Source organism: Oryx dammah, unplaced genomic scaffold, assembly GCF_014754425.2.
Source record: "Oryx dammah isolate SB20612 unplaced genomic scaffold, SCBI_Odam_1.1 HiC_scaffold_25, whole genome shotgun sequence".
Taxonomy (NCBI): Eukaryota; Metazoa; Chordata; class Mammalia; order Artiodactyla; family Bovidae; genus Oryx; species Oryx dammah.
Window position 1 is genome coordinate 71820190 of NW_024070209.1, and position 22306 is coordinate 71842495.

At 50.1% G+C, this 22306-nt stretch overlaps 1 protein-coding gene and 1 non-coding gene across 4 annotated transcripts in view; both read right to left on the minus strand.

The window, feature by feature from the left end:
- Window positions 1-1312: 1312 nt before the first annotated feature.
- Window positions 1313-22306, minus strand: part of MAPRE3 (microtubule associated protein RP/EB family member 3) — a 54768-nt gene continuing 33774 nt past the window's right edge. Inside the window, exons 2-7 of one of the 3 annotated variants that reach the window (XM_040224444.1) lie at window positions 6074-6201; window positions 4961-5106; window positions 4155-4356; window positions 2747-2901; window positions 2478-2630; window positions 1313-2239 (exon numbers count right to left, since the gene is read on the minus strand). In XM_040224444.1, the coding sequence (XP_040080378.1) occupies window positions 2171-2239; window positions 2478-2630; window positions 2747-2901; window positions 4155-4356; window positions 4961-5106; window positions 6074-6194 (846 nt within the window). In that variant the 5' untranslated portion in view covers window positions 6195-6201 and the 3' untranslated portion in view covers window positions 1313-2170. Of the gene's footprint in view, window positions 2240-2477; window positions 2631-2746; window positions 2902-4154; window positions 4357-4960; window positions 5107-5216; window positions 5484-6073; window positions 6202-22306 lie in introns of those variants that run through there. The other 2 variants (XM_040224445.1, XM_040224446.1) reach the window with 2 other exon arrangements.
- LOC120852343 lies at window positions 16802-16951 on the minus strand. The gene has a single exon (XR_005718525.1). It is a non-coding gene; the product is annotated as a small nucleolar RNA SNORA62/SNORA6 family (small nucleolar RNA).

Consider the following 22306-nt stretch of genomic DNA (forward strand, 5'->3'; position numbering starts at 1 on the left):
TTGGAGGGAGGCGTTATTCTGCCCATCACACCCATTTAACCATCAGGTGAGGTCCCAGCCTGAAGATGAACGCTGGGCATCACAGAGAAACTACCTTCTCCTTTTACTGTATCTACCTGGAATAGCCTTTAAAATTAGGCAGAAGAATTAAAAATGGTAAGATTTAAACATCACTAAGATAAAAATCATAATTTTAATCATAAAAATAAAAGCAGGCTAGGAACTTGGAGGAGAAAAACAGGAGAATAAGGAAATTCAAAAGTCTCTGTATGTGGGGAATATGAGTCAAATGGAGAAGGTGAAGTGAATGAGGAATGAACAGACATGGTTTGCTTATTTCAGGTTTCTAACGAGTCACTGGAGAAATGCTGGTGGTCTGGAAGGAGGGTCTTGGGCCAGGGCCGTGGAAGAAACAACATCCCAGCAGTGTCTTGGGCACACTCAGGACCATGAGGCAACATCTACCATGGCTGGTCAGAAGCTAGAGGAGAGTTCTGGAGGTCACACCTGTGTGGTCTTTGGGGATGAGCACAGAACAATGAGTCAGGAGGTCTCAATTCTAGTCCAGGTTTTTACCACCTTGAGCAAATCATGTCACATGTAGGTCTCAGTCCTTTCCTCAGTAAATAAGGGGCTGTTCTAAAGGGCAACCAAGGCTCTGTTTAAATGGGCCTGGTACCCACATTCAGCTAAGTGCCCTTGGTCCCTGTTGGACCTTCAGGACACTGGTTATCATGGCCCTTGGCACGCACCAGGAATGCAGGGCTGTGCAAATATGATGGGACAGAGTTTCCAGCTCCCGGCTCCCATGAGAGCCTGTTCTGTGGAAGGAGCCCCTTGGACATTGCTTCCCTCCGGGGCTTCAGCGCTTAGAGCCCTTGCTCTTTGAAACCCGCTCAGCGCTGTCACGCGAGCCCTGTCCCTATGTGGATCACTGGCATTGGGTGTGCGGACTTTGACAAGGGTGGTGGACAGTATGTGGTCATGCTGGCCCAAAGGGGACAGAAACAAGACACCTCTCAGCCACGGCCCCCTGCCACCCGACAGCTGCTGGACTGGGTTGCCCATTATCACAGCCACGGTCATGAATTCTGTTCCTCTTCGGGGGACGGGAGTTTGGGCCTCCGTGCCTTTCCTTAAAGCCCTGGAACCAGCATTGGGAGATGGGGGCTGGGTCAAGCCAGTGAAGCTTTCTGGGCCTGGGGGAGGATGGCAATGGTGCTGTGCCCCGCGGCTATCACCTCCGGGGAGGGGGTCGCTCAGAGAAAAGCGCTGAGACCCAGGCTGTGGCTCAGTCGAGGGAGACAGAGTATGGACTTTTACCACACAAGTTTATTTAAATAAAAGTGAACACATATGCAGGCTGGGTGGCCCCAAGGGCTGGGGTTGGGGAGGCGGGCAGAGAAAAGGCAGACGTACAGGAGGTCCGGGCAGAGTCTGTGTGGTATGAACCAAGCTGCAGGGGAGTGGCTGGGAGCCTCAGGGCAGTGCCGGGCTGTGGTGCTGGGGGCCAAGGGTGGGCGAGCCTGGTGCCAGGAGGTTGTTTTCATCCCTCACATGCTCCCCTCCCTCTCCCTGACCACCAGGGCCTTAGGTACCCGCCCCCACCCAGTCCCCCATCCCTCTCCTGACATCAGCCTTTCCCACAACTACTGGGAAGTCAAAAGACAAAATAAATAAGAATTGGTGAGTCCAGTCACGGCCCTGGCAACGGGGGAAGGGAAGCCAAGCCAGGCACGCTGCCCCGGAGCCCGTGCTGCCAGCCCTGGGAAAAGAACAGGTAAAGTGCAAGGAAAATCCAGTAAGTAAAAATATACCAATGACTTTGTCAAATATACAGCTGCTGGCTGTCAGGGGAGCGGGTGGCTGGCTGGGCGGGTGGCCACGGCACCCTGGGGGAGTGTTGGCCGACACAGCATAGAGACAACGGAAATAAATAGGGGTGGGGAGTGGGCAGGGGTCCCGCGCACTGGGCCTGTGCCACAGGAACAGGGGCCTCCGCCTGCTCACCTGCCCCGTCCCCCTAAGCCCTGCTCGCCAGGCTCCCCAATGCCGCGGCACTGACACAAAGCACCGGCCGACTGGCTGTCAGGAAAGGATTATAATGTGGGGGTGGGAGCGGGGTGGGGAGGCACGGAAGCCGTGCAGTCAGCCAGGGCTGGGGCCGCCCTCAGTACTCGTCCTGGTCTTCCTGTTGGTGTTCCTCAATCTCATCGTCCTCAGGGGGTGCAAATCCTTCCTGGAGGGTGGAAGGGAGAGAGATGCTGAGCCAGGCAGGCAGGCCGAAGCTGCGGACTCCTGCAGGTGGCTCGGAGCCGGCCTGGGTTCCGGCCCCCTGCCACTGCACATGCTCTGTAGGACCTTGGGCTGGTGCCTTCAGCCGGCTGCCCTCACTGGCCCATGCTCCCCAAGGCCCCTTCTGGTCTCAGGGTCTGGTGGGAATGGGGGAGGCCCATCAGGTGCCCAACAGGACTCGCCTCGGTGGCGTAGAGGATGCCAATGATGCCCGAGATGACGGGGCTGTTCTCACTTTCGTGTTCCTGGCAGATGAGCTCAATGTCTCGAAGTTTGCTGAAGTAGAAGTCGCGCTCCTTCTCCAGCCCATCCACCGTTAGCTTCAAATCCAGTAGCTGCTCGGGTGGGGGAGAAAGTGGTGTACAAGCAGAGACCCCGGCGCCCGCCTCCCTTCCCGCCCTGATGCCCCAGGGGCCTGGCTTTCTCAGCTGCCCATGAGCACGCCACTCACCTGCTGGTTGAGCTCAAGAATCTGGGCATCAGTCTCGTGGCCACCATTTCGGGCTGACGGAGGATTCTTCCGGAGGATACAGGGGGGAGCCACGTTGCTCAGCCGGCCAGAGGTCTGCATATTTTTGGGGCCTGTGGGGGACGTCCTCTGTGGAACTGTCCAGAGGAGGAAAGTCAGATGGGGCTGCGTGAACCCACAGCCCACAGACGTGGCATGAGACAGCCTGGTGTGATGGCGGGGCAGGCCCATGCGAAAGGCAGGCACTCTCGCCCTCCCCTCCTCTCCCACTCTACATCTAGGCCTCAAGCCACGGCCACACGCGACACCACAGCAGCTGGGCAGCCCTCTGGCAAGCCTGGGACAGCAGGGATGACAGGGAGCTGAAGAAAGTGTAAGGTGTGGGGAGGGAGGGGAACTGGGACAGCAAATTTGGGGAGTGGGGCTGGAGGGGTGAGGGCTCTCCTGTACTGACAGCTGGGGCCTGAGGAAAAGCAGCGGGCACAGGGCCTCAAGTCTGGCTCTTACTGGGTCTTTCCTAACAGAAGCCCCAGCCCACAGCCACCCTCCCTGGGGGTGACTTCAGAGTTTCAAGACTGCAGGAGACCACAGAAACCTTCCCCTGCCCCTGTGGGTTGCCTGGGCCTCAGGATGGGCTTGGTGCCCTCTGCTGGGCCTGATTCGGGCATCCCAGCTCCTCCCCCGCACACCGTCATGCTTTGGCCACTTATTTTCCAGCTAAAGGCAGCTCCCAGGACAGAGCCTCTAATGCAAAGCAAGCAGGAGAATGGGGGCAGGCCCAGGGGGCAGCAGCGCACACAGAGGAGCCGCTCTGCTATGACGGGTTCAGACGCAGGTGGGCTGCTCCTCTTCCCTGGCCAATCCTCTTGTCTCCCTGAGGCCCTGTTGCTTTTCCCCCTTCTCTTCTAGAACCCAGACAAAGCCTCATTTCCAGAGACTGTCTCTTGAGGACTTGGGGCTGTGAGATTCTGGAAACGTGGGAAGATTTGGTCCAGCTGGGCAAACTGCCATCCCCGGGGAATCAGGTGGGCAGAGGGCAGAAGGAGTCCTTTGTGCCAGCCCCAGGTCCTTGGCCGAGATGACCTGGACACAGGAACTGTGCCATGGGCTGCCCCGTCACCTCAAGGTCAGCGAGTTAGCTTGGGGGGCAGGAAGAAGTGGCTTGGGTCTCCCACCACCAGCAGCCACCTGAGCTGGCTCCGGGGGCTCTCCTCCCACTGTGACTCCCCCTGGTCTAAGTGGGCAGCAGGCGGCGTCATCTGAACTCCGTGATAACAGTCTCCTTTAGGCTGGCGGGGGCCGGGCGGGCCAGCGGCCCAGGGGGCGGTCCTGGCTGTAGAGCCCCGCCGGCCCGGCCCCCCACACCCTCTCCCCAGCTCGGGCACGTTACCTGCTGTGCCAATGAGTTTCTTGGATTTGTTGAAGATCTGATCACCTGGGTTAGGAGGTGGTGCTACGTCCTGGCCCTGCCGCGCCAGCAGAGGGTTGTAATCCTTTCCATCATAGTTTGCGTCAAAGAATTTCTTAAACCACTGAATAAACTCAAAATTATCTTGGAATTTTCCTTTCACTAATTTCTCTACAGGAATGATCTGAAATAGACCACAGAAGCAGAGAACTTTAACCTCCGGCTGCTGCACAGCTGCCGTCCTTTGAGGGAGGGCCGCTGCTGTCAGGAAGGCCAGCCCTGGGGCTGCAGTGGCCCCACCTTCTCTGGGGCTGCCTGCCTCCCGTGCCAACAGAGCCAATGCGTAGGCTCCAGAGCCCCCCGCCCAGGGTCCAGAGACAGCCCTTTCCTCCAGACACAGGAGGAAGTGCGTGGGGAGATGTCCCTTGGTGGTGCTCCCTGCACGTGGGGTGGGGGTTGCTGGAACCAGGGTCCTGGGCCATCAAGGCAGCAGTGAGCCAAGAGACTTCTTGGGCCCTACAGAGGAGGAACTTTACAGAAGCAGTACACCGAGAGGCTCAAGTGTAGGATCCAGAGAGGAGGAAGGGATGGGAACGTGGTCAGGATGGGGTGTCAAATGTTGTGGGGTTTTCCACTGAGCCTTGACCTGGGGAAGCACTCCCCCTGGAGAGGCAGTGGGTGGAAAGTGTCATCAGAGCTGGAAGGACCCCAGCGGCCCCTGCTGTGGGCCATCTTCTTCCCTGGGGTCATAGAGCTCCTCGGGGGCCCCTCAGAGCGCAGGCACCTACTTTGTCAACACCCATCTTCTTGAAAGCTGCTTGCAGCACCTTGAAGTTATGGATGTATTCGTGCTCTAGCTTGGCCTGGAACTTCACCTTCCTCAAGTGCACGCAGCCAGGGAAGAGCATGTCCATGAACTGGCAGTAGGCTGCCCCTGCAGAGCAATATGGGCAGCTTGCTTTCACTTTCCTGGGCCCACTGGGGCTACTCCCCCAAACCTCCCCATCTCCTCTTCTCTTTCTTTGGGGCCAGGGCCAGTCATACTTGCACAATAGTGAAGTGAAAGTCACTCAGTCATGTCCAACTCTCTGTGACTCCATGGATTGCAGCCTGCCAGGCTCCTCTGTTCATGGAATTCTCCAGGCAAGAAGACTGGAGTGGGTTGCCATTTCTTTCTACAATACTTGCAGGATAGGCACAACCAGAATTCCCAAGAATGGGAGCAATTACTATATAATGATACAATGAGGTACCAGCACCATATCAAACACGAGCTTTCCCCTGGTGGTTCAGGGGTTAAGGAATCCGCCTGCAGTGCAGGAGATGCAGGTCTGATCCCTGGGTTGGAAAGATCCCCTGGAAGAGGGCATGGCAACCCACTCAAACCCCATGGACAGAGGTGCCTGGTGGGTTACAGTCCACAGGGTTGCAAAGAGCAGGACATGACTGAATCGACTTAGCATGCACACACCATATCAAACACTGCATGTATGGGATTCAGTCCTAACAGCAACCCTACTTATACAGCTGATGTCATCTCCATTTATGGACCGCAAAACTGAGACCTAGAGAGGGGTGCTGACTTGCCCAGGGTTGCACTACAGGAAGAGCTGAGACCGGGACCTCCTGAGTGGCTGGGCTGGACCTGGTGCCGGTGACCTCTGGTTCACTGCTTGCCTCTCCTGCAGCCCTGCACTGTACTTCTGCTGGTCTTCGCTTTGGACTTTTTCCACCCCATGGAGACCCCCATTTCCTTCCTTCAACTCCAGAACTTTGGCTAGTTGAGGGCTCTGCAGGTCTCCTTAATCTCCTTAATCCTCAATGTCCACTGAGGCTGTTCTGCCTCCCGCCTTCGCTGCCCTCCCCTCCGTAGCCCCCCTTCCCCGTTCCCAGCCTCCAACCTGAGCAGAGCTGTTCTATCTTGGTATAGTTGAGGTGCAGGGAGTCGTTGACCCATGCAAGCATATCATGGCGACTCAGATTTTCACTGGTCACAGATGTGGAATACACATTGACGGCCATGCCCCAGCTGGAAAGAAAGAGGAAAGGCAAGGTCAGCTCCTGGGGCCCTTGTGCTGTTCTTGGGCCCAAAGGAGAGAAGGGGCTGGAGGGTCCCTGGAAAAATGAGAAGCATCTTCTTCAGACTAGCAGCTTACCTCCTGGAGAAGGGGTACTTACTCACCCTTGAACTTCTGGTGAGTACCTACTATAGGATCTCCTGGAGAAGTGAATGGCAACCCATTCTAGTTTTCTTGTGTGGAGAATCCTACAAACAGAGAAGCCTGGCAGGCTATAGTCCATGGGGCCACAGAGTCAGACATGACGGAGCACACACACACACACTATACAGGGTGCGTGTGTGTGCTCCGCTGTGTCTGACTGTCCATGGAATTTTCCAGGCAAGAATGCTGGAGTGGGGTGCCACTCCCTACTCTACGGGATCTTTTGGACCCAGGAATTGAACCTGTGTCTCGTGTCTCCTGCATTGGCAGGCAGATTCTTTACCACTTTGTTGTTACTCAGTTGCTCAGTTGTGTCCAACTCTTTGCAACCCCATAAGTTCCAATATTTTGGGCACCTGATGTGAAGAGCCGACTCAGCAGGAAAGACCCTGATGCTGGGAAAGATTGAGGGCAACAGGAGAAGGGGGCAGCAGAGGATGAGACGGTTAGATAACATCACTGACTCAATGGACATGAGTTTGAGCAAACTCTGGGAGATACTGAAGGACAGGGAAGCCTGGCGTGCTGCAGTCCTTGGAGTTGCAAAGTTGGACATGACTGAGTGTGCGTGCGCGTGCGCACGCGCGCGCACACACACACACTATACAATGGACCTGCGCTAAGAAGTGGTGAAGTCAGAAGTGGTCTCTGCCTCCAAAGAATTTACAGACAGGCAGATGTCCAGAGCAGGGAGTGATGGGGCAGGAAGAGCAGGACAAGCAGAATTCAGGGGTGGCACAAAGAAAGGGATAACTTTTTCTGCTTGACAGGGTCAGCGAAGACTTCAGAGCAGTCTGAAAGGGGTAGGAATTTTCCGAATGTATGGGGGGATGGGGTGGAAGAGCTGTGCAGGCCCCAGGACTAGCAAGAACAAAGTTATGGCTTATTGCTGGGACTCTGAGTTGTTCAGCAGGCAGAGGAAATGGTGTTCATGTTGGGGTGTGGTACAAAGAGGCCGGAAGGGGCTGGTTGCCCAGGGCTTTGTTTACCATGAGGAGGAGTCTGTTTCAACAAGGGAAGCCATTAGAGGATTTTAAGCAGATTTGACCAGATTTGGGTGCTAGAAAGCTGACTCATCTTCACATCTGCTCTGACTTCAAACTCTATATCCCTGTGGCTTGCTGATGGATCCACAGACACCTGGATTTTGCTTATACAGAAACTTCCCTTAATACATGCTCTGCTTCTGTATTTGTTATCCCAGTGAATGTCACTACCAGTCACCCCATCACCCATGCTGAAAACCTGTGGGGTCAGTCCAGATAGCTCCTCCCCTTCATCCTCAAAGTCCATCATTCAGCAAGTCAGCGCTACCCTCCAATGTGCCTGCTGCCTTGGGGTTTCTGCATATCCATTCTCTCTGGCCAAGGCGAGCAAAAGCCTCCTAGGGGGCCCGTCAGCCTCCAGGCTCTCCCTTGCTTTAGTCCATCGCTGACACTGCTGCACTCAGACTCTTGGAAAGCAGCCCTGGTCTCTCCAACCCCTAGCTCACAAACGAGCTAGAGACACAAACGAGCGGTCACAAACGAGACACCCAGTGGCCGGACTTGCCTTGCAGACTTGAACGGTTTAGCACTCACAGTGTTGGAAACATTTTTGAGTTAGTACACAAGATTTTTCTGGAACAGAAATGAACTCAAGATTTTAAAGTTGGGATGTTCCACACAAGCAAATTGGGATTTCTGGCTTCTTTTGGCAATCCTGAGTCCGTGTTCCCGTGCAGCAACCTACAGCTGGAGCTGAGCAGAGGCGCCCCCCCTCAGGCCAGTGGGTGTGAGCATGTCCTTACCCTCCCCTCATCCCCTCCACAGAGGTCAAGTGTCGGTTGCTGTTTATTACTGTTAAGAGGGAAACTTTCTTGTAACTAGGCCTTTTATCAGAAATGGAGAAACAGGACTGCATATTCCCAGAATTGGGAGAGTACGTATTTCTGGAGTGAAGAGTATTTTTTAGGTTTAATATGCAAAGTGTCTCCCTGAAGGAAGAATACACCCACCCCACTTCCCCATCCAGAGGGCATCTGTTCTTGTAACGTGACCTGCTTCCCACCACTTGTCAAGCTCATCAATGGGCCCTCCTTCTCCAGCCCTGTCTTCTTCTCTGGTCCCCTGGTTGGGAGTCATGGGCAGCTCTCTACTCACCTTCTGCCTGGAATGCAGTCCCACCCCCACAGTTCATTCATACTCTGCTCTGCTGCTGCTGAGTCGCTGCAGTCATGTCTGACTCTGTGCGACCCCATAGATGGCAGCCCACGAGGCTCCCCCATCCCTGGGGTTCTCCAGGCAAGCACACTGGAGTGGGGTGCCACTTCCTTCTCCAATGCATGAAGGTGAAAGGCTCTCAAACTGTGGTCCCTGGTGCACCACTGGTGCTCTGTGGGCATCAGCTTGTTAGAGATTTCAAGTTAGAAATTCCTGTTTTTGAGCTTTGCCCTTGACCTACTGAGTCAGAATCTGCACTTGACCAAGAGGGTCTACAGGCACAGTCAAATTAGAGAAGCTGTTTTAGAAAGGAGGCTCAGTTGGCATCTGCTAGGTTGTGCTCCCCCACAGCCCCACCCAAGTATAGACAATGGAACTTCACTAGATGCACATTTAATTTCAATACATTTTTTGAAAAAAAAAAAAAAAAAAAAGGACACCCTCCTGTATATTCCTAGTCCTTCCTCCTTTTAAAAATAGACTTTGTCCTTCATTGCCTAAAGGAAGGAAGGCCAAGATAGGGCTGGAAAGCCAAGGGAAACAAAAATTATTGTCTTGGGAGCTTCCAAGGACTCAGGAGCTGACAATTGCAGAGATTTCTGAGGGTAATTTTGACTGCACTTGAGTATCCTCTTACACAGTGGTTCTGAACCACTACCCTGTAATCTGACCATTGCACTAACCACTGGACTTGTTGAAATGCCTGCTTCTCTCATCAGTAAGCACCTCAAAGCCAGGAGTGGTGTTTCTAGGCCTGTCACAGGGAAGAAAGGTATTGAGCAAATTTGTTGAATGATTGAGTGACACCTTCTCTCTTCTTTCTGAATCCTCTTATATCACCTTCTGGCCTGGACCCTCCCTCCTCAACTCAACCTTCAGGACTTAGCTGGGGCTCTAGCTCCTCTAGCAAATGTTCTCTGGGCCGCTGCGCAGGGAGACATGGCCCTGCTCTGTGCCTGTCGTCCTGAGCATACTCAAATCAACGCCATTGATTCCATTCTCTTGAAACCACTTGTGTGTCTGCCCCTTCTACCTGACTGTAAACTCCTCAGTGACCAGGCTGTTTCATTCACTTTGGGGTTCTAGATAATTCTCAATGAACAATAATCACAGAGATTGGAGTTGGGAGAGTGCCTCTTGGCTTCCAGGGAGCTCACCTAAAGTAACCTCAGCAGGCAAGGCAGGAGTGTGTGGACACCAGACCTCATTAGGGAGACATGTGGGGAGGGTCCCAGACTTGACTGGGGAGGCAGGTGGGGAGTGTCAAGGCAAGGGTATTGTATTTTGATGAGTATTTAATTAGGAACTCTGAGAAATAGACAGATTTGCCCCATCCTCAAAAAGTTTAGTCTTACTGGGAGACCAACATACAGGAGAACAATATAACCAAATGCCCCAAAGTGTGGTAAAAACAGTAGGTGCTCCAGGAAGACAGGAAGGAGAAGAGTGTGCAGAGCTGGAGAGTGGATTTGAATGACCCTAATATGAATGGTCAGACCCTGGCAGGCCTTCAGGGGGAGGAGGTGTGCAGAGGCCTGCAGGACCTGAATGCAGAGGGCACAAGGCTTCTCACAGGCTTGGGGACTCATTTCTCCATGAAGCCTTGGGGGCTCTTCTGGACCTGGGCTCCTGAGGCAGAGTCTGAACTGGTCAGGGGTGGTTCTGGGAGGCATAGGGTGGTCTTAGGTTGGTCCTGGGAGCTCCTGAGCCACTTTAGGGATTTTTTTTTCCTGTTTACTGTGTATGGTTTTCAAGTGCTGATTATTGAAAAAAAGCAGAGGCACTGGTCCCAGTCTAAACTGGTCCTACAGTTTTTGACTGAAATCATTTGAGCTTCAAAGATCTTCCAACCCGCAGGCAGCCTTCCTGTGGGTCCTCAACATCTCTATATTATATATAGCCATATAATATGTGTTATTATATAATATATATAGTGCACTATATAAATGTACATTAATTATATTTATACATAGGTGGCTAAAATGGTAAAGAATCTCCCTGCAATGCAGGAGACCCAGGTTCTATCCTTGGGTTGGGAAGATCCCCTGGAGAAAGGAATGGTTACCTACTCCAGCTAATATATAAGTTAAATAAATCACCCTGCTTATTTAACTTACATGCAGAGTACATCATGAGAAATGCCAGGCTGGATGAAGCACAAGCTGGAATCAAGATTGCTGGGAGAAATATCAATAACCTCAGGTATGCAGATGACACCACCCTTATGGCAGAAAGCGAAGAAGAACTAAAGAGCCTCCTGATTAAAGTGAAAGAGAAGAGAGAAAAGGCTGGCTTAAAACTCAACATTCAAAAAATGAAGATCACGGTATCTGGTCCCATCACTTCATGGCAAATAGATGGGGAAACAGTGACAAACTTTATTTTCTTGGGCTCCAAAATCACTGCAGATGGTGACTGCAGCCATGAAATTAAAAGACACTTGCTCCTCGGAAGAAAAGCTATGACCAACCTAGATAGCATATAAAAGGCAGAGACATTACTTTGCTGACAAAGGTCCATCTAGTCAAAGCTATGGCTTTTCCAGTAGTCATGTATGGATGTGAGAGTTGGACTATAAAAAAAGCTGAGAGCCAAAGAATTGATGCTTTTCACCGGTGGTGTTGGAGAAGACTCTTGAGAGTCCCTTTGACTGCAAGGAGATCAAACCAGTCAATCCTGAAGGAACTCAGTCCTGAATATTCACTGGAAGGACTGATGCTGAAGGTGAAACTCAATACTTTGGCCACCTGATGTGAAGAACTGACTCACTGGGAAATACCCTGATGCTGAGAAAGATTAAAGGCGGGAGAAGGGGATGACAGAGGATAAGATGGTTGGATGGCATCACCAACTCGATAGACATGAGTTTGAGCAAGTTCCGGGAGTTGGTGATGGACAGGAAAGCCTGGTGTGCTACAGTCCAAGGGGTTGCAGAGTCGGACATGACTGATTGAACTGAACTGAACTGACCTACTCCAGTTTTCTTGCCTGGAGAATCCTATGGACAGAGGAATCTGGCAGGCTACAGTCCATGGGGTCTCAAAGAGTCAGACATGACTCAGCGACTGAACAATAATACATAACATAGTACATATTCATATACAGTATGTATATATGGTATATACGAATATATTTATATATGATATAGTTGGCTGTCAGTGTCCATGGGAGATTTGTTCCAGGACCACTGTGGATACCAAAATCTATGGGTGCTCAAGTCCCTTATGCAAAATGACATGGTATTTGCAAATAACCTCTGTACATCCTACTGTATACTTTAAATCATCTCTAGATTATATATAATACCTCATACAACGTAAGTGCTATGTAAATAGTCACTGTTTCATGGCAAATTCAAGTTTTACTTTTGGGAACTTCTTGAAATTTTTTTCAAATATTTTCCATTTGTGGTTGTTGAATCCGTGGGTACGGAACCAACAAATATGGAGAGTTGACTGTGTAATATATTTGGTGATACACACACACACACACTCACATATAGCTTTTATGTCTATATAATTTAAAATATACTCCTGATACACAACCTAATATTAGAACCACAGTCCTCCTCTGATGCATTGCGTGGCCTACACTGCAATAGCACAGTCCATATATTGGGGGGGGGGGGTCACGTGAAGTAGGGTGGCAAGGTGGGGTGGGTATGGGTGGGCAGCTGATACGTGGAACAGAGCCTTGTCTCCACTCAGGACTGGCTCTGGTTCTTTCAGGTGATGCTACCCTCTGGCCCAGGTGGGGGTCATTTTGGCTCAGGAGGACTCAACCAACGCACTCAGGGCTCTTTGCAACGATCTCCAGTCACACTTGCTGGGGGTCATGAAGAAACCCATCTCCTTTTTCTTATTCCTTGTCAGGATAGGGTGGGAAGGGAGGATGCCCTTCTTTTAATGCTCCTCTCCTAGATTTTGCCCTATAAATACAGCTAAATTGTGACCAGCAGGTGGCACCAGGTCCTGGGCAAAGACTCTAGAAGTTTCTCCCATCCTTAAATTCCTTTCTCCATAGCTCAATTCAGACAAGGAAGAGCTCCTGACTTTGACCCTATCCCTCAAAGAGGAAGCCTGGTTGGGTCAAAACGTGGTGGTACCAGGACAGCGGCTTGAGTGGAATCCTTGTTCTTGACCCAAGTGCCCTCTAAGAACTGAACGAACTGGAATTGGCTAGGGCATTGGGTCAACTCTAAGATTCTGGACTCAACTAAACCAAGCCCCCAATTCCTCAGAGCCATAAGTTAAATGCATCAATGGATTCAACTTCCAGTGACTTTTTGTACTAGGGGTTGACTCAGGCCTAGACTCAAGCCAGACCAGCTTCTTGGGGTGAAGGTATATAAAGCATCCACCCAGGTATATTGCCCTAAGTGAACCAGTTACCCACCACTGCAGCTGAGACAACTCTTAAAGTGAATGCGCTTGTAACCAAGGGCTGGGTCACCTCCCCTCAGAGAACGGTAGGCAACACCTAGAGGAGGCAGGCTCTGTTCCAAGGGCTACAGCAGCCAGGTCTTGTTCCACCCCGATCCCTGTGTTTCTACCCTGGCCTCTGCCACATGGTGACTGTCAGGAGAAATAGCCGACTGGGTTGTAGCATGTCACCAGCCAGCCTGAAACCCCATTCAAGAATCAGACTGAGGATACGGCCTTGGGAACAATCTGCCCTGCAGGGTCTTGACTCTTGCTACCAGGACTGCGGTCAAGGGAAAGAAAAGTTGAGGAGGTTTAGTCTGGTGATATGCAAAATCATTTCCTATGCAAGGACCGTGAGTTTCACAATGCAGTCACTGGTAATGGGAAAGACAGTTATCACTCATCAGGAGAGGTGGAGCTGTCAGTTATTCTGCAGTCGGAGGCTTCCAACATGGTCATCAAGGCCAAATCTGAACATCCTGTGGCTGGAAAGAGTTTCTAGAGACCATCCAGTTCCTTCCCAGATCCCTAGGAGCTAGGCATTTATATTCCTAAATCATAAATAAGACTGCATAACCCTGAAAGCTCACATTCTAATGTTTAATAATCTTATCACTGGTCTAAATCTAACTTTGACTTTTTAAGTCTTCAGTGGAGCTCCACCTTGCACAAATATGTCTTGGAGATAACCCAGGGGTTATCTGCTCAGTCTTCTCTAATTCTCTGGTTCCTAGAACTCCTTGCAGTTCCCAGTTCCTTCTGCTGCCCACAGCTATGAGGGACACACTGGGTCTTTCAGCCCTGTAGTGGGTGTTGGACCTGCCTCCAGCAGGCTCCAAAATGGTTGCTTTAAGAATACCAGATCTCCAGTCATACACCTTGAGCTTAAATCCTGGCTCTAACATTTCCTAGTTGCCTGACTTTGGGCCTCAGTTTCCTCATCAATAAAATGGGGACAATGAGAGTCCCCACTTCACAGAGCTGTTTCAAGAACTAATTGAGTCATGTGTATAAAGTTCTGGACAGAGCCTGGCACCTGGTAAGCACTTGGTCAGTATTATCAGCATTATTAAGGCAGACACTGAGATCCAAGGTCACATTCCTGAGAAGCAGGCGCCCAACATACATCCAGCTTTAGGCCTCCAAGATCTTGGAATGCCAGTCTAGAAGGGAGACACACCACAGAAGTGTGCGTTTCTCTGCCCTTTCTACCTGGGAAAAACCGTCTGGGCTACCTGAAGCTGGGGCTTCTAACCACGATCCCTCCCCAACTCCAGATTTCCCATACATTCTGCTTTGTAGATGCCATCCTACCGGTCAGGAAAACTGGAACAGGCACTGAGGGATCAGAGGAGAGAGAACTCTGAGGAGCTTGCCAAAATGTTTCCTGCTCCTGACATGGGGCAATGCCCATTGTCATCGGGTTACCCCTTGCTGCCTGGGCCAAGGGGGCTGAAGTCACCTGTTTGGAAAGTCTGCAATATTGTTACCCCTTGCCCCCTGGGTTACACACCCAAGTTATCCTGGGATTGCATGGAGGCAGTAAGTTCAGGCAGGGAGGCAGGGTTATGAGGGACTGGAGGAGCCCTGCTGGCGGGTCACAAAGCCCTGGCAGACCCAGCCAATCACCTTCTTCTCCTGGTTGACCCAGGACCTGACTCATGGGGAGGCTCAGCCTCCTGAAGCTGAATTTAAAAAGGTGAGATGGGGCAGAAGGAGTAGTTCCAGGGCTGCTGGGGAACACGCCCACTCCAGCAGATCCAGGACAGGGATCTGGACCATGCAGGCTCAGGTAGGAACTGGAGCTTCTCCAGGATTCGGTTCTCATTGCACATTGTAGCTCTTCCCCAAGATCCTGAACCCTGCTGAGGTCCCAGCCACTGGAGTTCTGAACACGCCCTGCTGACTGTGATCTGAATTCTAAAGAGGCACGTCCACATAATGGGGCTCTGCCCTTGCAGCTGCTGTCCCAGGGAAGGTGTCCTTTGGGGAGTCCTAGCCAGATTGCTCTATGTGGTCATTACTCAAAGGGTTAATGGGAATCCAGGAGGGGAGGACACAGAACTCCTCACTTGCTAAAATTAATCACTATTCGTAGGGTCCGTGTCGGTGGGCAGGTAGAAAGGCAAACCTTTCTTTCCAGTGGCTCTCTACTGAAGATCTTTAAGTTCCACAAACACTTAACTTTTTAAGCCAACAAACTTTCATGATGGGATCTGCCATCAGAGCAAGATTACCAGCAGCAGACTCCTGGAGCTGTGGGATGTGGGGAAGCCAGGTTGAAGGGTAGATGTGGCTCACCTATGGGCTCTGCCACTCACTGCCCGTGAGACTTTGAGCAAGTATCGAGTTGGCCAAAAAAGTTCATACTGATTTTCTGTAACATGTGGAAAACCCAAATGAATTCTTTGGCCAACACGATAGTTTGAAGTATCCAAGCCTCAGTTTTCAGGTCTGAAGGGTCAGGATGATTCTCTTGAGCATGGCGTAGCTGTGGGTTTAATAAGATACCTCGTCTTTGGGAACCAGAGGTTCATCATCTCCCCACTTTGGGGGTTGAGCAACCTTGATGACAGGCAGAGGATGATCGATGTGTCTGACTCATGTTCTTCTTCCCAGGACCCTGGCAAACTCCCCACAGAACTCCAATCAGGTGCTGAGGAGGGGGAGAGCAGGGGCAGGTGTGGCTTTAGGTTGTGGTTCTTCGGCAGCTATGCTGGCACTCTGGTGCCCATTTCTTTCCTTCACTAGTACTAGCCTGGGGCCCTGGACACAATAGCTGCTCAATAAACACCACTGGATGAATGAATAAATGGGAGCGGCTGAACTGCAGTGTGGGGTTTCAGGTGGCAGGTGGGTTCAGAAAGGGTGGTTTTCTGGCCATATTTCCTTTCTGTTGACCACAAGGAGCAGGAGAGGAGAAAACAGGCTGCACCTGCTGGCCACATCCAACCAAATGCAGCCTGAAGCCCCTGTATGCTCAGCAAGAGATTGAAAAAGACCTCTTTCTCTGATACAAGGAAAAGAGAAACGAGGTGAAGTGATAGTCCCTCAGTTATGTCCGACTCTTTGTGTGACCCCATGGACTGTGGCCCGCCAGGTTCCTCTATCCATGGAATTCTCCAGGCAAGAATACTGGAGTGGGTTTCCATTCCCTTCTCCAGGGGATCTTCCTGACCCAGGGATCGAACTTGGGTCTCCCGCATTGCAGGCAGATTCTTTACCATCTGAGCACAGGGGAAGAAGCCCATATAGCTGCCAGACTCCCCAGAACAGGGCTCTGGGATGGTCCTGAGAACAGAACTTGGTACCTGTTGGGAGGATGCTCCAGTTGGGACTGGCTCTCAGTCCAGCTCTGTGCACACTTCAGGGGAGGGGTATGCTAGCCCACCTGTGGCCTGAACGTCGAGAGGGAGGGGGCTGCAGCAGCAGCTGGGATGCGTGGGGTAGAGAACATTCGTGTCTGCAGCCCTAGTAGGCTTGCTGTCTCCTTCCTGATCTTTCATGCTTCAAAAGCAGCTCTGGTCTTTGGGGGCACATTCAAATCATGTCACTTAATCTTTTCACAGGCTGTTTCTTCAGACCGTCTGTATGGCTGACAGTTGTCATCTGGCCAAGCGGCATGTTCTCCCCTCCTCTGAAACTGGATTCTATGAATCATTCAGTCTACTCTCCCTCCAGTCCAGGCCTAGGCCTTTCTCTACTCTCAGAGCCCCTCTCCAATTCCCCCACCACAGCCAATCCACCAGTTTTATTTCCTGGCCTTTTATTAAAAAAAATACTTTTGTAGCAAGTATTATTATCAAACTCCACTCATTGGGCCAGCAACCCTTGTGGTGTTAGAGAAAAACTTGCCTCTTACGTAGCACACCACCTATACTTGTGAGTTCATCAGCCAGCGGCCTCAGCTCCAAGCTCTAACAATGTGCATCTCCTCGCCTTTTGGACAGGCTGCTTATTTCATATTCTGACCTTTCCACCAGCAGGTCTACCTGACGATGTCCAGAACAAACCTGGCAACACTCAACATCTGAGTCTCTTCCTCTCGCGCAGACTCTCATTCTTCACATCCCCAAGACTTTACCTGCCCCCACTGCAGGCAACAGCCATTCCCCCTCAATGAGGATGTGCAGTGAGGGGTACCTTCAGGCCTGTCCGCCTTCAAATAGCTTCTCTCCTGATCTACCATAGTGCTTGATGTTCCCACCACGAATGCCACTCTTGTGAATTATATAGTATTTGTCTCCAAAAAACCTTAGTTATTATCTCAATTTTAAATATGAAGAGATGAAGACTCCGGGTTCAAGCTACTCACTAAGATTTAAGATCAACGACTGGTGAGGCCAGACCATGAACCCAGGCCATCTGCACCCAAATCCTGTGCTCCTCCCACATCATGGCACTGAGGCAGGAAGACTGACTTGATTTTGCACAGTGCTAGTGCAGGATGGGCGGAGAAGGCAATGGCACCCCACTCCAGTACTCTTGCCTGGAAAATCCTATGGGTGGAGGAGCCTGGTAGGCGGCAGTCCATGGGGTCGCTAAGAGTCAGATACTACTGAGCAACTTTACTTCCACTTTTCACTTTCATGCCTTGGAGAAGGAAATGGCAACCCACTCCAGTGTTCTTGCATGGAGAATCCCAGGGACGGGGGAGCCTGGTAGGCTGCCATCTATGGGGTCGCACAGAGTCAGACACGACTGAAGCGACTTAGCAGCAGCAGCAGCAGTGCAGGATAGGGCTGCTCTGGTCGGTAAAGAATCCGCCTGCAATGTGGGAGACCTGGTTTTGATCCCTGGGTTGGGAAAATCCCCTGGAGGAGGGCATGGCAACCCATTCCAGTATTCTTGCCTGGAGAATCCTATGGACAGAGGAAACTGGAGGGCTACAGTCCACGGGGTCACAAAGAGTCAGACACAACTGACTGACTAAGCACAGCACAGGACAGGATGACTTGTCCCGATTTTGGCTCCTGAGCATTCGGAGAAAGGAAAGGAAATGTCAAAGGTTTTCTACTTTATATTTCTCTTTCCAAGCTACTGCAGTGCATTGCTCACTCAGCAAGGGTTTATTGACCATTTCTGTAATGTGCTAATCTCTCCACAAGGCACCATGAGGACACAGGATGATTTTAAATCACGGGTCTTCTCTTCAAGGAGCCTTTGTTTGGTTGAAGAAACAAGAGTAACTCACAAAACAGCACAAGACTCCACAAACCAGAATATATGAAGCACTAACTTGTGCGAGTGCATTTGGCTTTTACGTGCTCCAGGAGAGTGTAGAGGATGAGAGGGGCCTTAGTAGTTAAATGGCTTCTGGGGGAAAGTGGCAACAAATTTAAGACTTTAAAGATGGTAGGATGTTAGAGAGAAGTGAAGAGAAAATGGAAAATTTGGGACATGGGAAACATGTTTACGATTACTTTCCTTTGAAAAATGAGCATGAGACCAATGATCAAATCTTAGAGGAATGTTACAGGATGCGATCAAGAGAGGAAATGGGAGAGGCAGGTGGTGTCCCTGGTGCCAAGGGAGCAACCAGTTTCAAAGAGGAGGTTACCTGCCCTGTTTAATGAAGTGACCAGACCTTGGATGGAGAAGTAGTCATTAGATTGTGCCAGGAGAAATGATGAGACTCTGAGTCGTCGTGCTGGAGTGTGAGGACTGAGTCCCGACCTGAAGACGGTTATGGAGCCCCAGATGACCTGCCTGAGAGGATGCGGAGAAGAGAAGTCGGGGGTCTGTCACCAAGGCTGGTGGGTCTGCTGCAGCACGGCAGGTGGACTGGATAGAGAGGGACAGCTTCCGAGGTGATCACCTTGCTTCTTTCAGCAAAATCTGGAAAAGTCACATCCTATCCTTAAATTCTAGGTCGTATCTGTCTAAGGAGGCTCATGAGTGCAGTCTCATGGTCTTTCTAAAGTTTTACAACATGGTATCATGAAAGAATGGAGAAGGCAATGGCACCTTACTCCAGTACTCTTGCCTGGAAAACCTCATGGATGGAGGAGCCTGGTGGGCTGCAGTCCATGGGGTTATGAAGAGTTGGACAGGACTGAGCGACTTCACTTTCACTTTTCACTTTCATGCCTTGGAGAAGGAAATGGCAACCGATTCCAGTGTTCTTGCCTGGAGAATCCCAGGGACAGCGGAACCTGATGGGCTGCCGTCTACGGGGTCGCACAGAGTCGGACATGACTGAAGCGACTTAGCAGTAGCAGCAGCATCATGAAAGAAATGAGGGAATGAACAAGAAATTAAACATAATAATGTCTTAACTAAGTTGAACATTTGGAGAATGTTTCAAATATGAATATACTGTTCTGTTTAACTGTGGTTAACCAAACCCCCTTTTGGGGTTTAGTTTTGAAAATTACTCTATTAAAGTAGGGTTACTAAGGACTTTTCAGAGCCTCCGATTCACTTACTCACTGATCACCGTTTGTAGAGTGTGTGTTCCAGGCACTGAGCCTGGCATGAGGCCTATAGGAAGGAAGGGACCTACTCTGTGTCCTTGAGGAATTCATAGACTAGTCTGGGAGCTAGACAAGTGGACGAAATAAGCAAAGGGTGACACATTACACTACAACCCCAGAAGCAGGAAAGGCATGCTGCTGGAGTAACTCTGCTGTCTGGGTCAGGGCTTCTAGAAAAAGCATAGCTTGAGTGGGGTCTTGAAGAAGCAGCTTATCAAGCAAACAAGAGTCAAGACAATAGAGGAACAGACTGGGAGAAGGGAGCGGATTTTGAATAGTTTACCCCAAAACGCGTGCTGGAGGCAGAAGAGGATGTGGTTAGTGGTAGAAGCTACAAGCAAGAGCTCCATAAGAGAACTGGGAGTTATTCCATCCTGGGAGAAGCTCATCAAGGGATTTTTTCCCCCCACGTATACAAGATATTTGCAACAATGCAAAAATATCCCTAACACTACTATAGTTAAAATAGTTGAGCATTATTTCCAAATCAAAAATACAGCAAATGAAATTATAGTGCTTAGAAACTGCATTAAATGTATAACTCTTGGGGCGTTAGCTTATATTGTCTTTTCTGGCAAAAACTGAAGAGATTTCCAAGTGCTCCTTGTAGAAATCAAGTGTCCCTCCAAATTTTTGTCAACTCTTTATTTTGAAATGATTTTAGACTCACAGCTGCAAAATAGGACAAAGAATTCCCATGTATCCTCGTCCAGCTTCCCCAATAACATCTTACATAACAATTGTTAAGGCCAGGAAATTGACGTTGGTACATTATTTACTGAGTTACAGACCTTATTTGGATTTCATAAGTTTTTACACACCCTCTTATTTTGCTGCTGCTGTTGTACAGTCTAAGATATGTTATCACATGTATAGATTCATGTCCCGAGGACACAGACTGTTCCATAACCTCCAAGAAACTCCCTCATGCTACCCCTTCATAGCCATGCCCTCCTCCTACTCTGATCCCTGGCAACCAGAGATGTGCTTACTATCACTATAATTCTGTAATTACTGTATAGTCCATGGGATGGCAAAATATGGTCCAAGTACATTGCTGAATAATGGTGCAAGTGTGGACATACCACGGTTATCCATTCACCCACTGAAGGACATCTGGGTTGTTTCGAGTTTTGGATGATTATAAAAAACTCTATGAGAACCTTCCTCAGCTTTTCTTGCTTTGTTCATGACAGTCTAGCTTTGGCAGTTCAGTTCAGTTCAGTCGCTCAGTCATGTCTGACTCTTTGTGACCCCATGAACCATAGCACGCCAGGCCTCCCTGTCCATTACCAACTGTCGGAGTCTATACCCAAACCCATGTCCCTTGAGTTGGTGATGCCATCCAACCATCTCATCCTCTGTCATCCCCTTCTCCTCCTGCCCTCAATCTTTCCCAGCATCAGGGTCTTTTCAGATGAGTCAGCTCTTTGCATCAGATAGCCAAAGTATTGGAGTTTCAGCTTCAACATCAGTCCTTCCGATGAACACCCAGGACCGATCCTTTAGGATGGACTGGTTCGATCTCCTTGCAGTCCAGGGGACTCTCAAGAGCCTTCTCCAACACCACAGTTCAAAAGCATCCATTCTTCGGCGCTCAGCTTTCTTTATAGTCCAACCCTCACATCCATACATGACCACTGGAAAAACCATAGCCTTAACTAGACAGATCTTTGTTGGCAAAGTAATGTCTCTGCTTTTTAATATGCTGTCTAGGTTAGTAGTAACTTTCCTTCCAAGGAGTAAGTGTCTTTTAATTTCATGGCTGCAATCACCATCTGCAGTGATTTTGGAGCCCAGAAAAATAAAGTCAGCCACTTGTTTCCACTGTTTCACCATCTACTTGCCATGAAGTGATGGGACCAGATGCCATGATCTTCGTTTTCTGAATGTTGAGCTTTAAGCCAACTTTTTCACTCTCCTCTTTCACTTTCATCAAGAGGCTTTTTAGTTCCTCTTCACTTTCTGCCATAAGGGTGGTGTCATCTGCATTATTTGACGTTATTGCTATTTCTCCCAGCAATCTTGATTCCAGCTTGTGCTTCCTCCAGCCCAGCATTTCTCATGATGTACTCTGCATAGAAGTTAAATAAGCAGGGTGACAATATACAGCCTTGACGTACTCCTTTTCCTATTTGGAACCAGTCTGTTGTTCCATGTCCAGTTCTAACTGTTGCTTCCTGACCTGCAAACAGGTTTCTGCTTTGGCAGAGATCGCTCCAAACTTTTCTGTCCTCTGGAACTACAAATCCGACTGGATTTTGTAGGTGGGGGACCTAGGCAATAGGTTGGGGAGAAGCTGAGAAGACACAAGTATATAAGCAACTCTTTGGACAGACTATTCCAAAAATTATGGGTTTGTCTCAGTTTAAACCTAAGTTTGTGCCCCTCAAGGCCAGGCTCCTACTTCTGGTATGGTATGGCTTCCATACCATAACCCATCATCTTTCTAGATGCATGATTTCAGCAAGGATACTTGGGGATCACAGTGGCAGTTCAGGCAGCCTTTAATTTGAACAAAATTGGTGGCTCAGACGGTAAGGCATCTGCCTGCAATGCGGGAGACCCGGGTTCGATTCCTGGGTTGGGAAGATCCCCTGGAGAAGGAAATGGCAATCCACTCCAGCACTCTTGCCTGGAAAGTCCCATGGACAGAGGAGCCTGATAGGCTACAGTCCATGGGGTCGCAAAGAGTCGGACACGACTGAGTGACTTTCACTTTAAAACAAAAGGGGAACAAAGCTTCAAACATCCAGTTGATTGCAGGATCATTGGAGCTGAATCCATTAAGGTTCAGAAAGACCTGTCTAA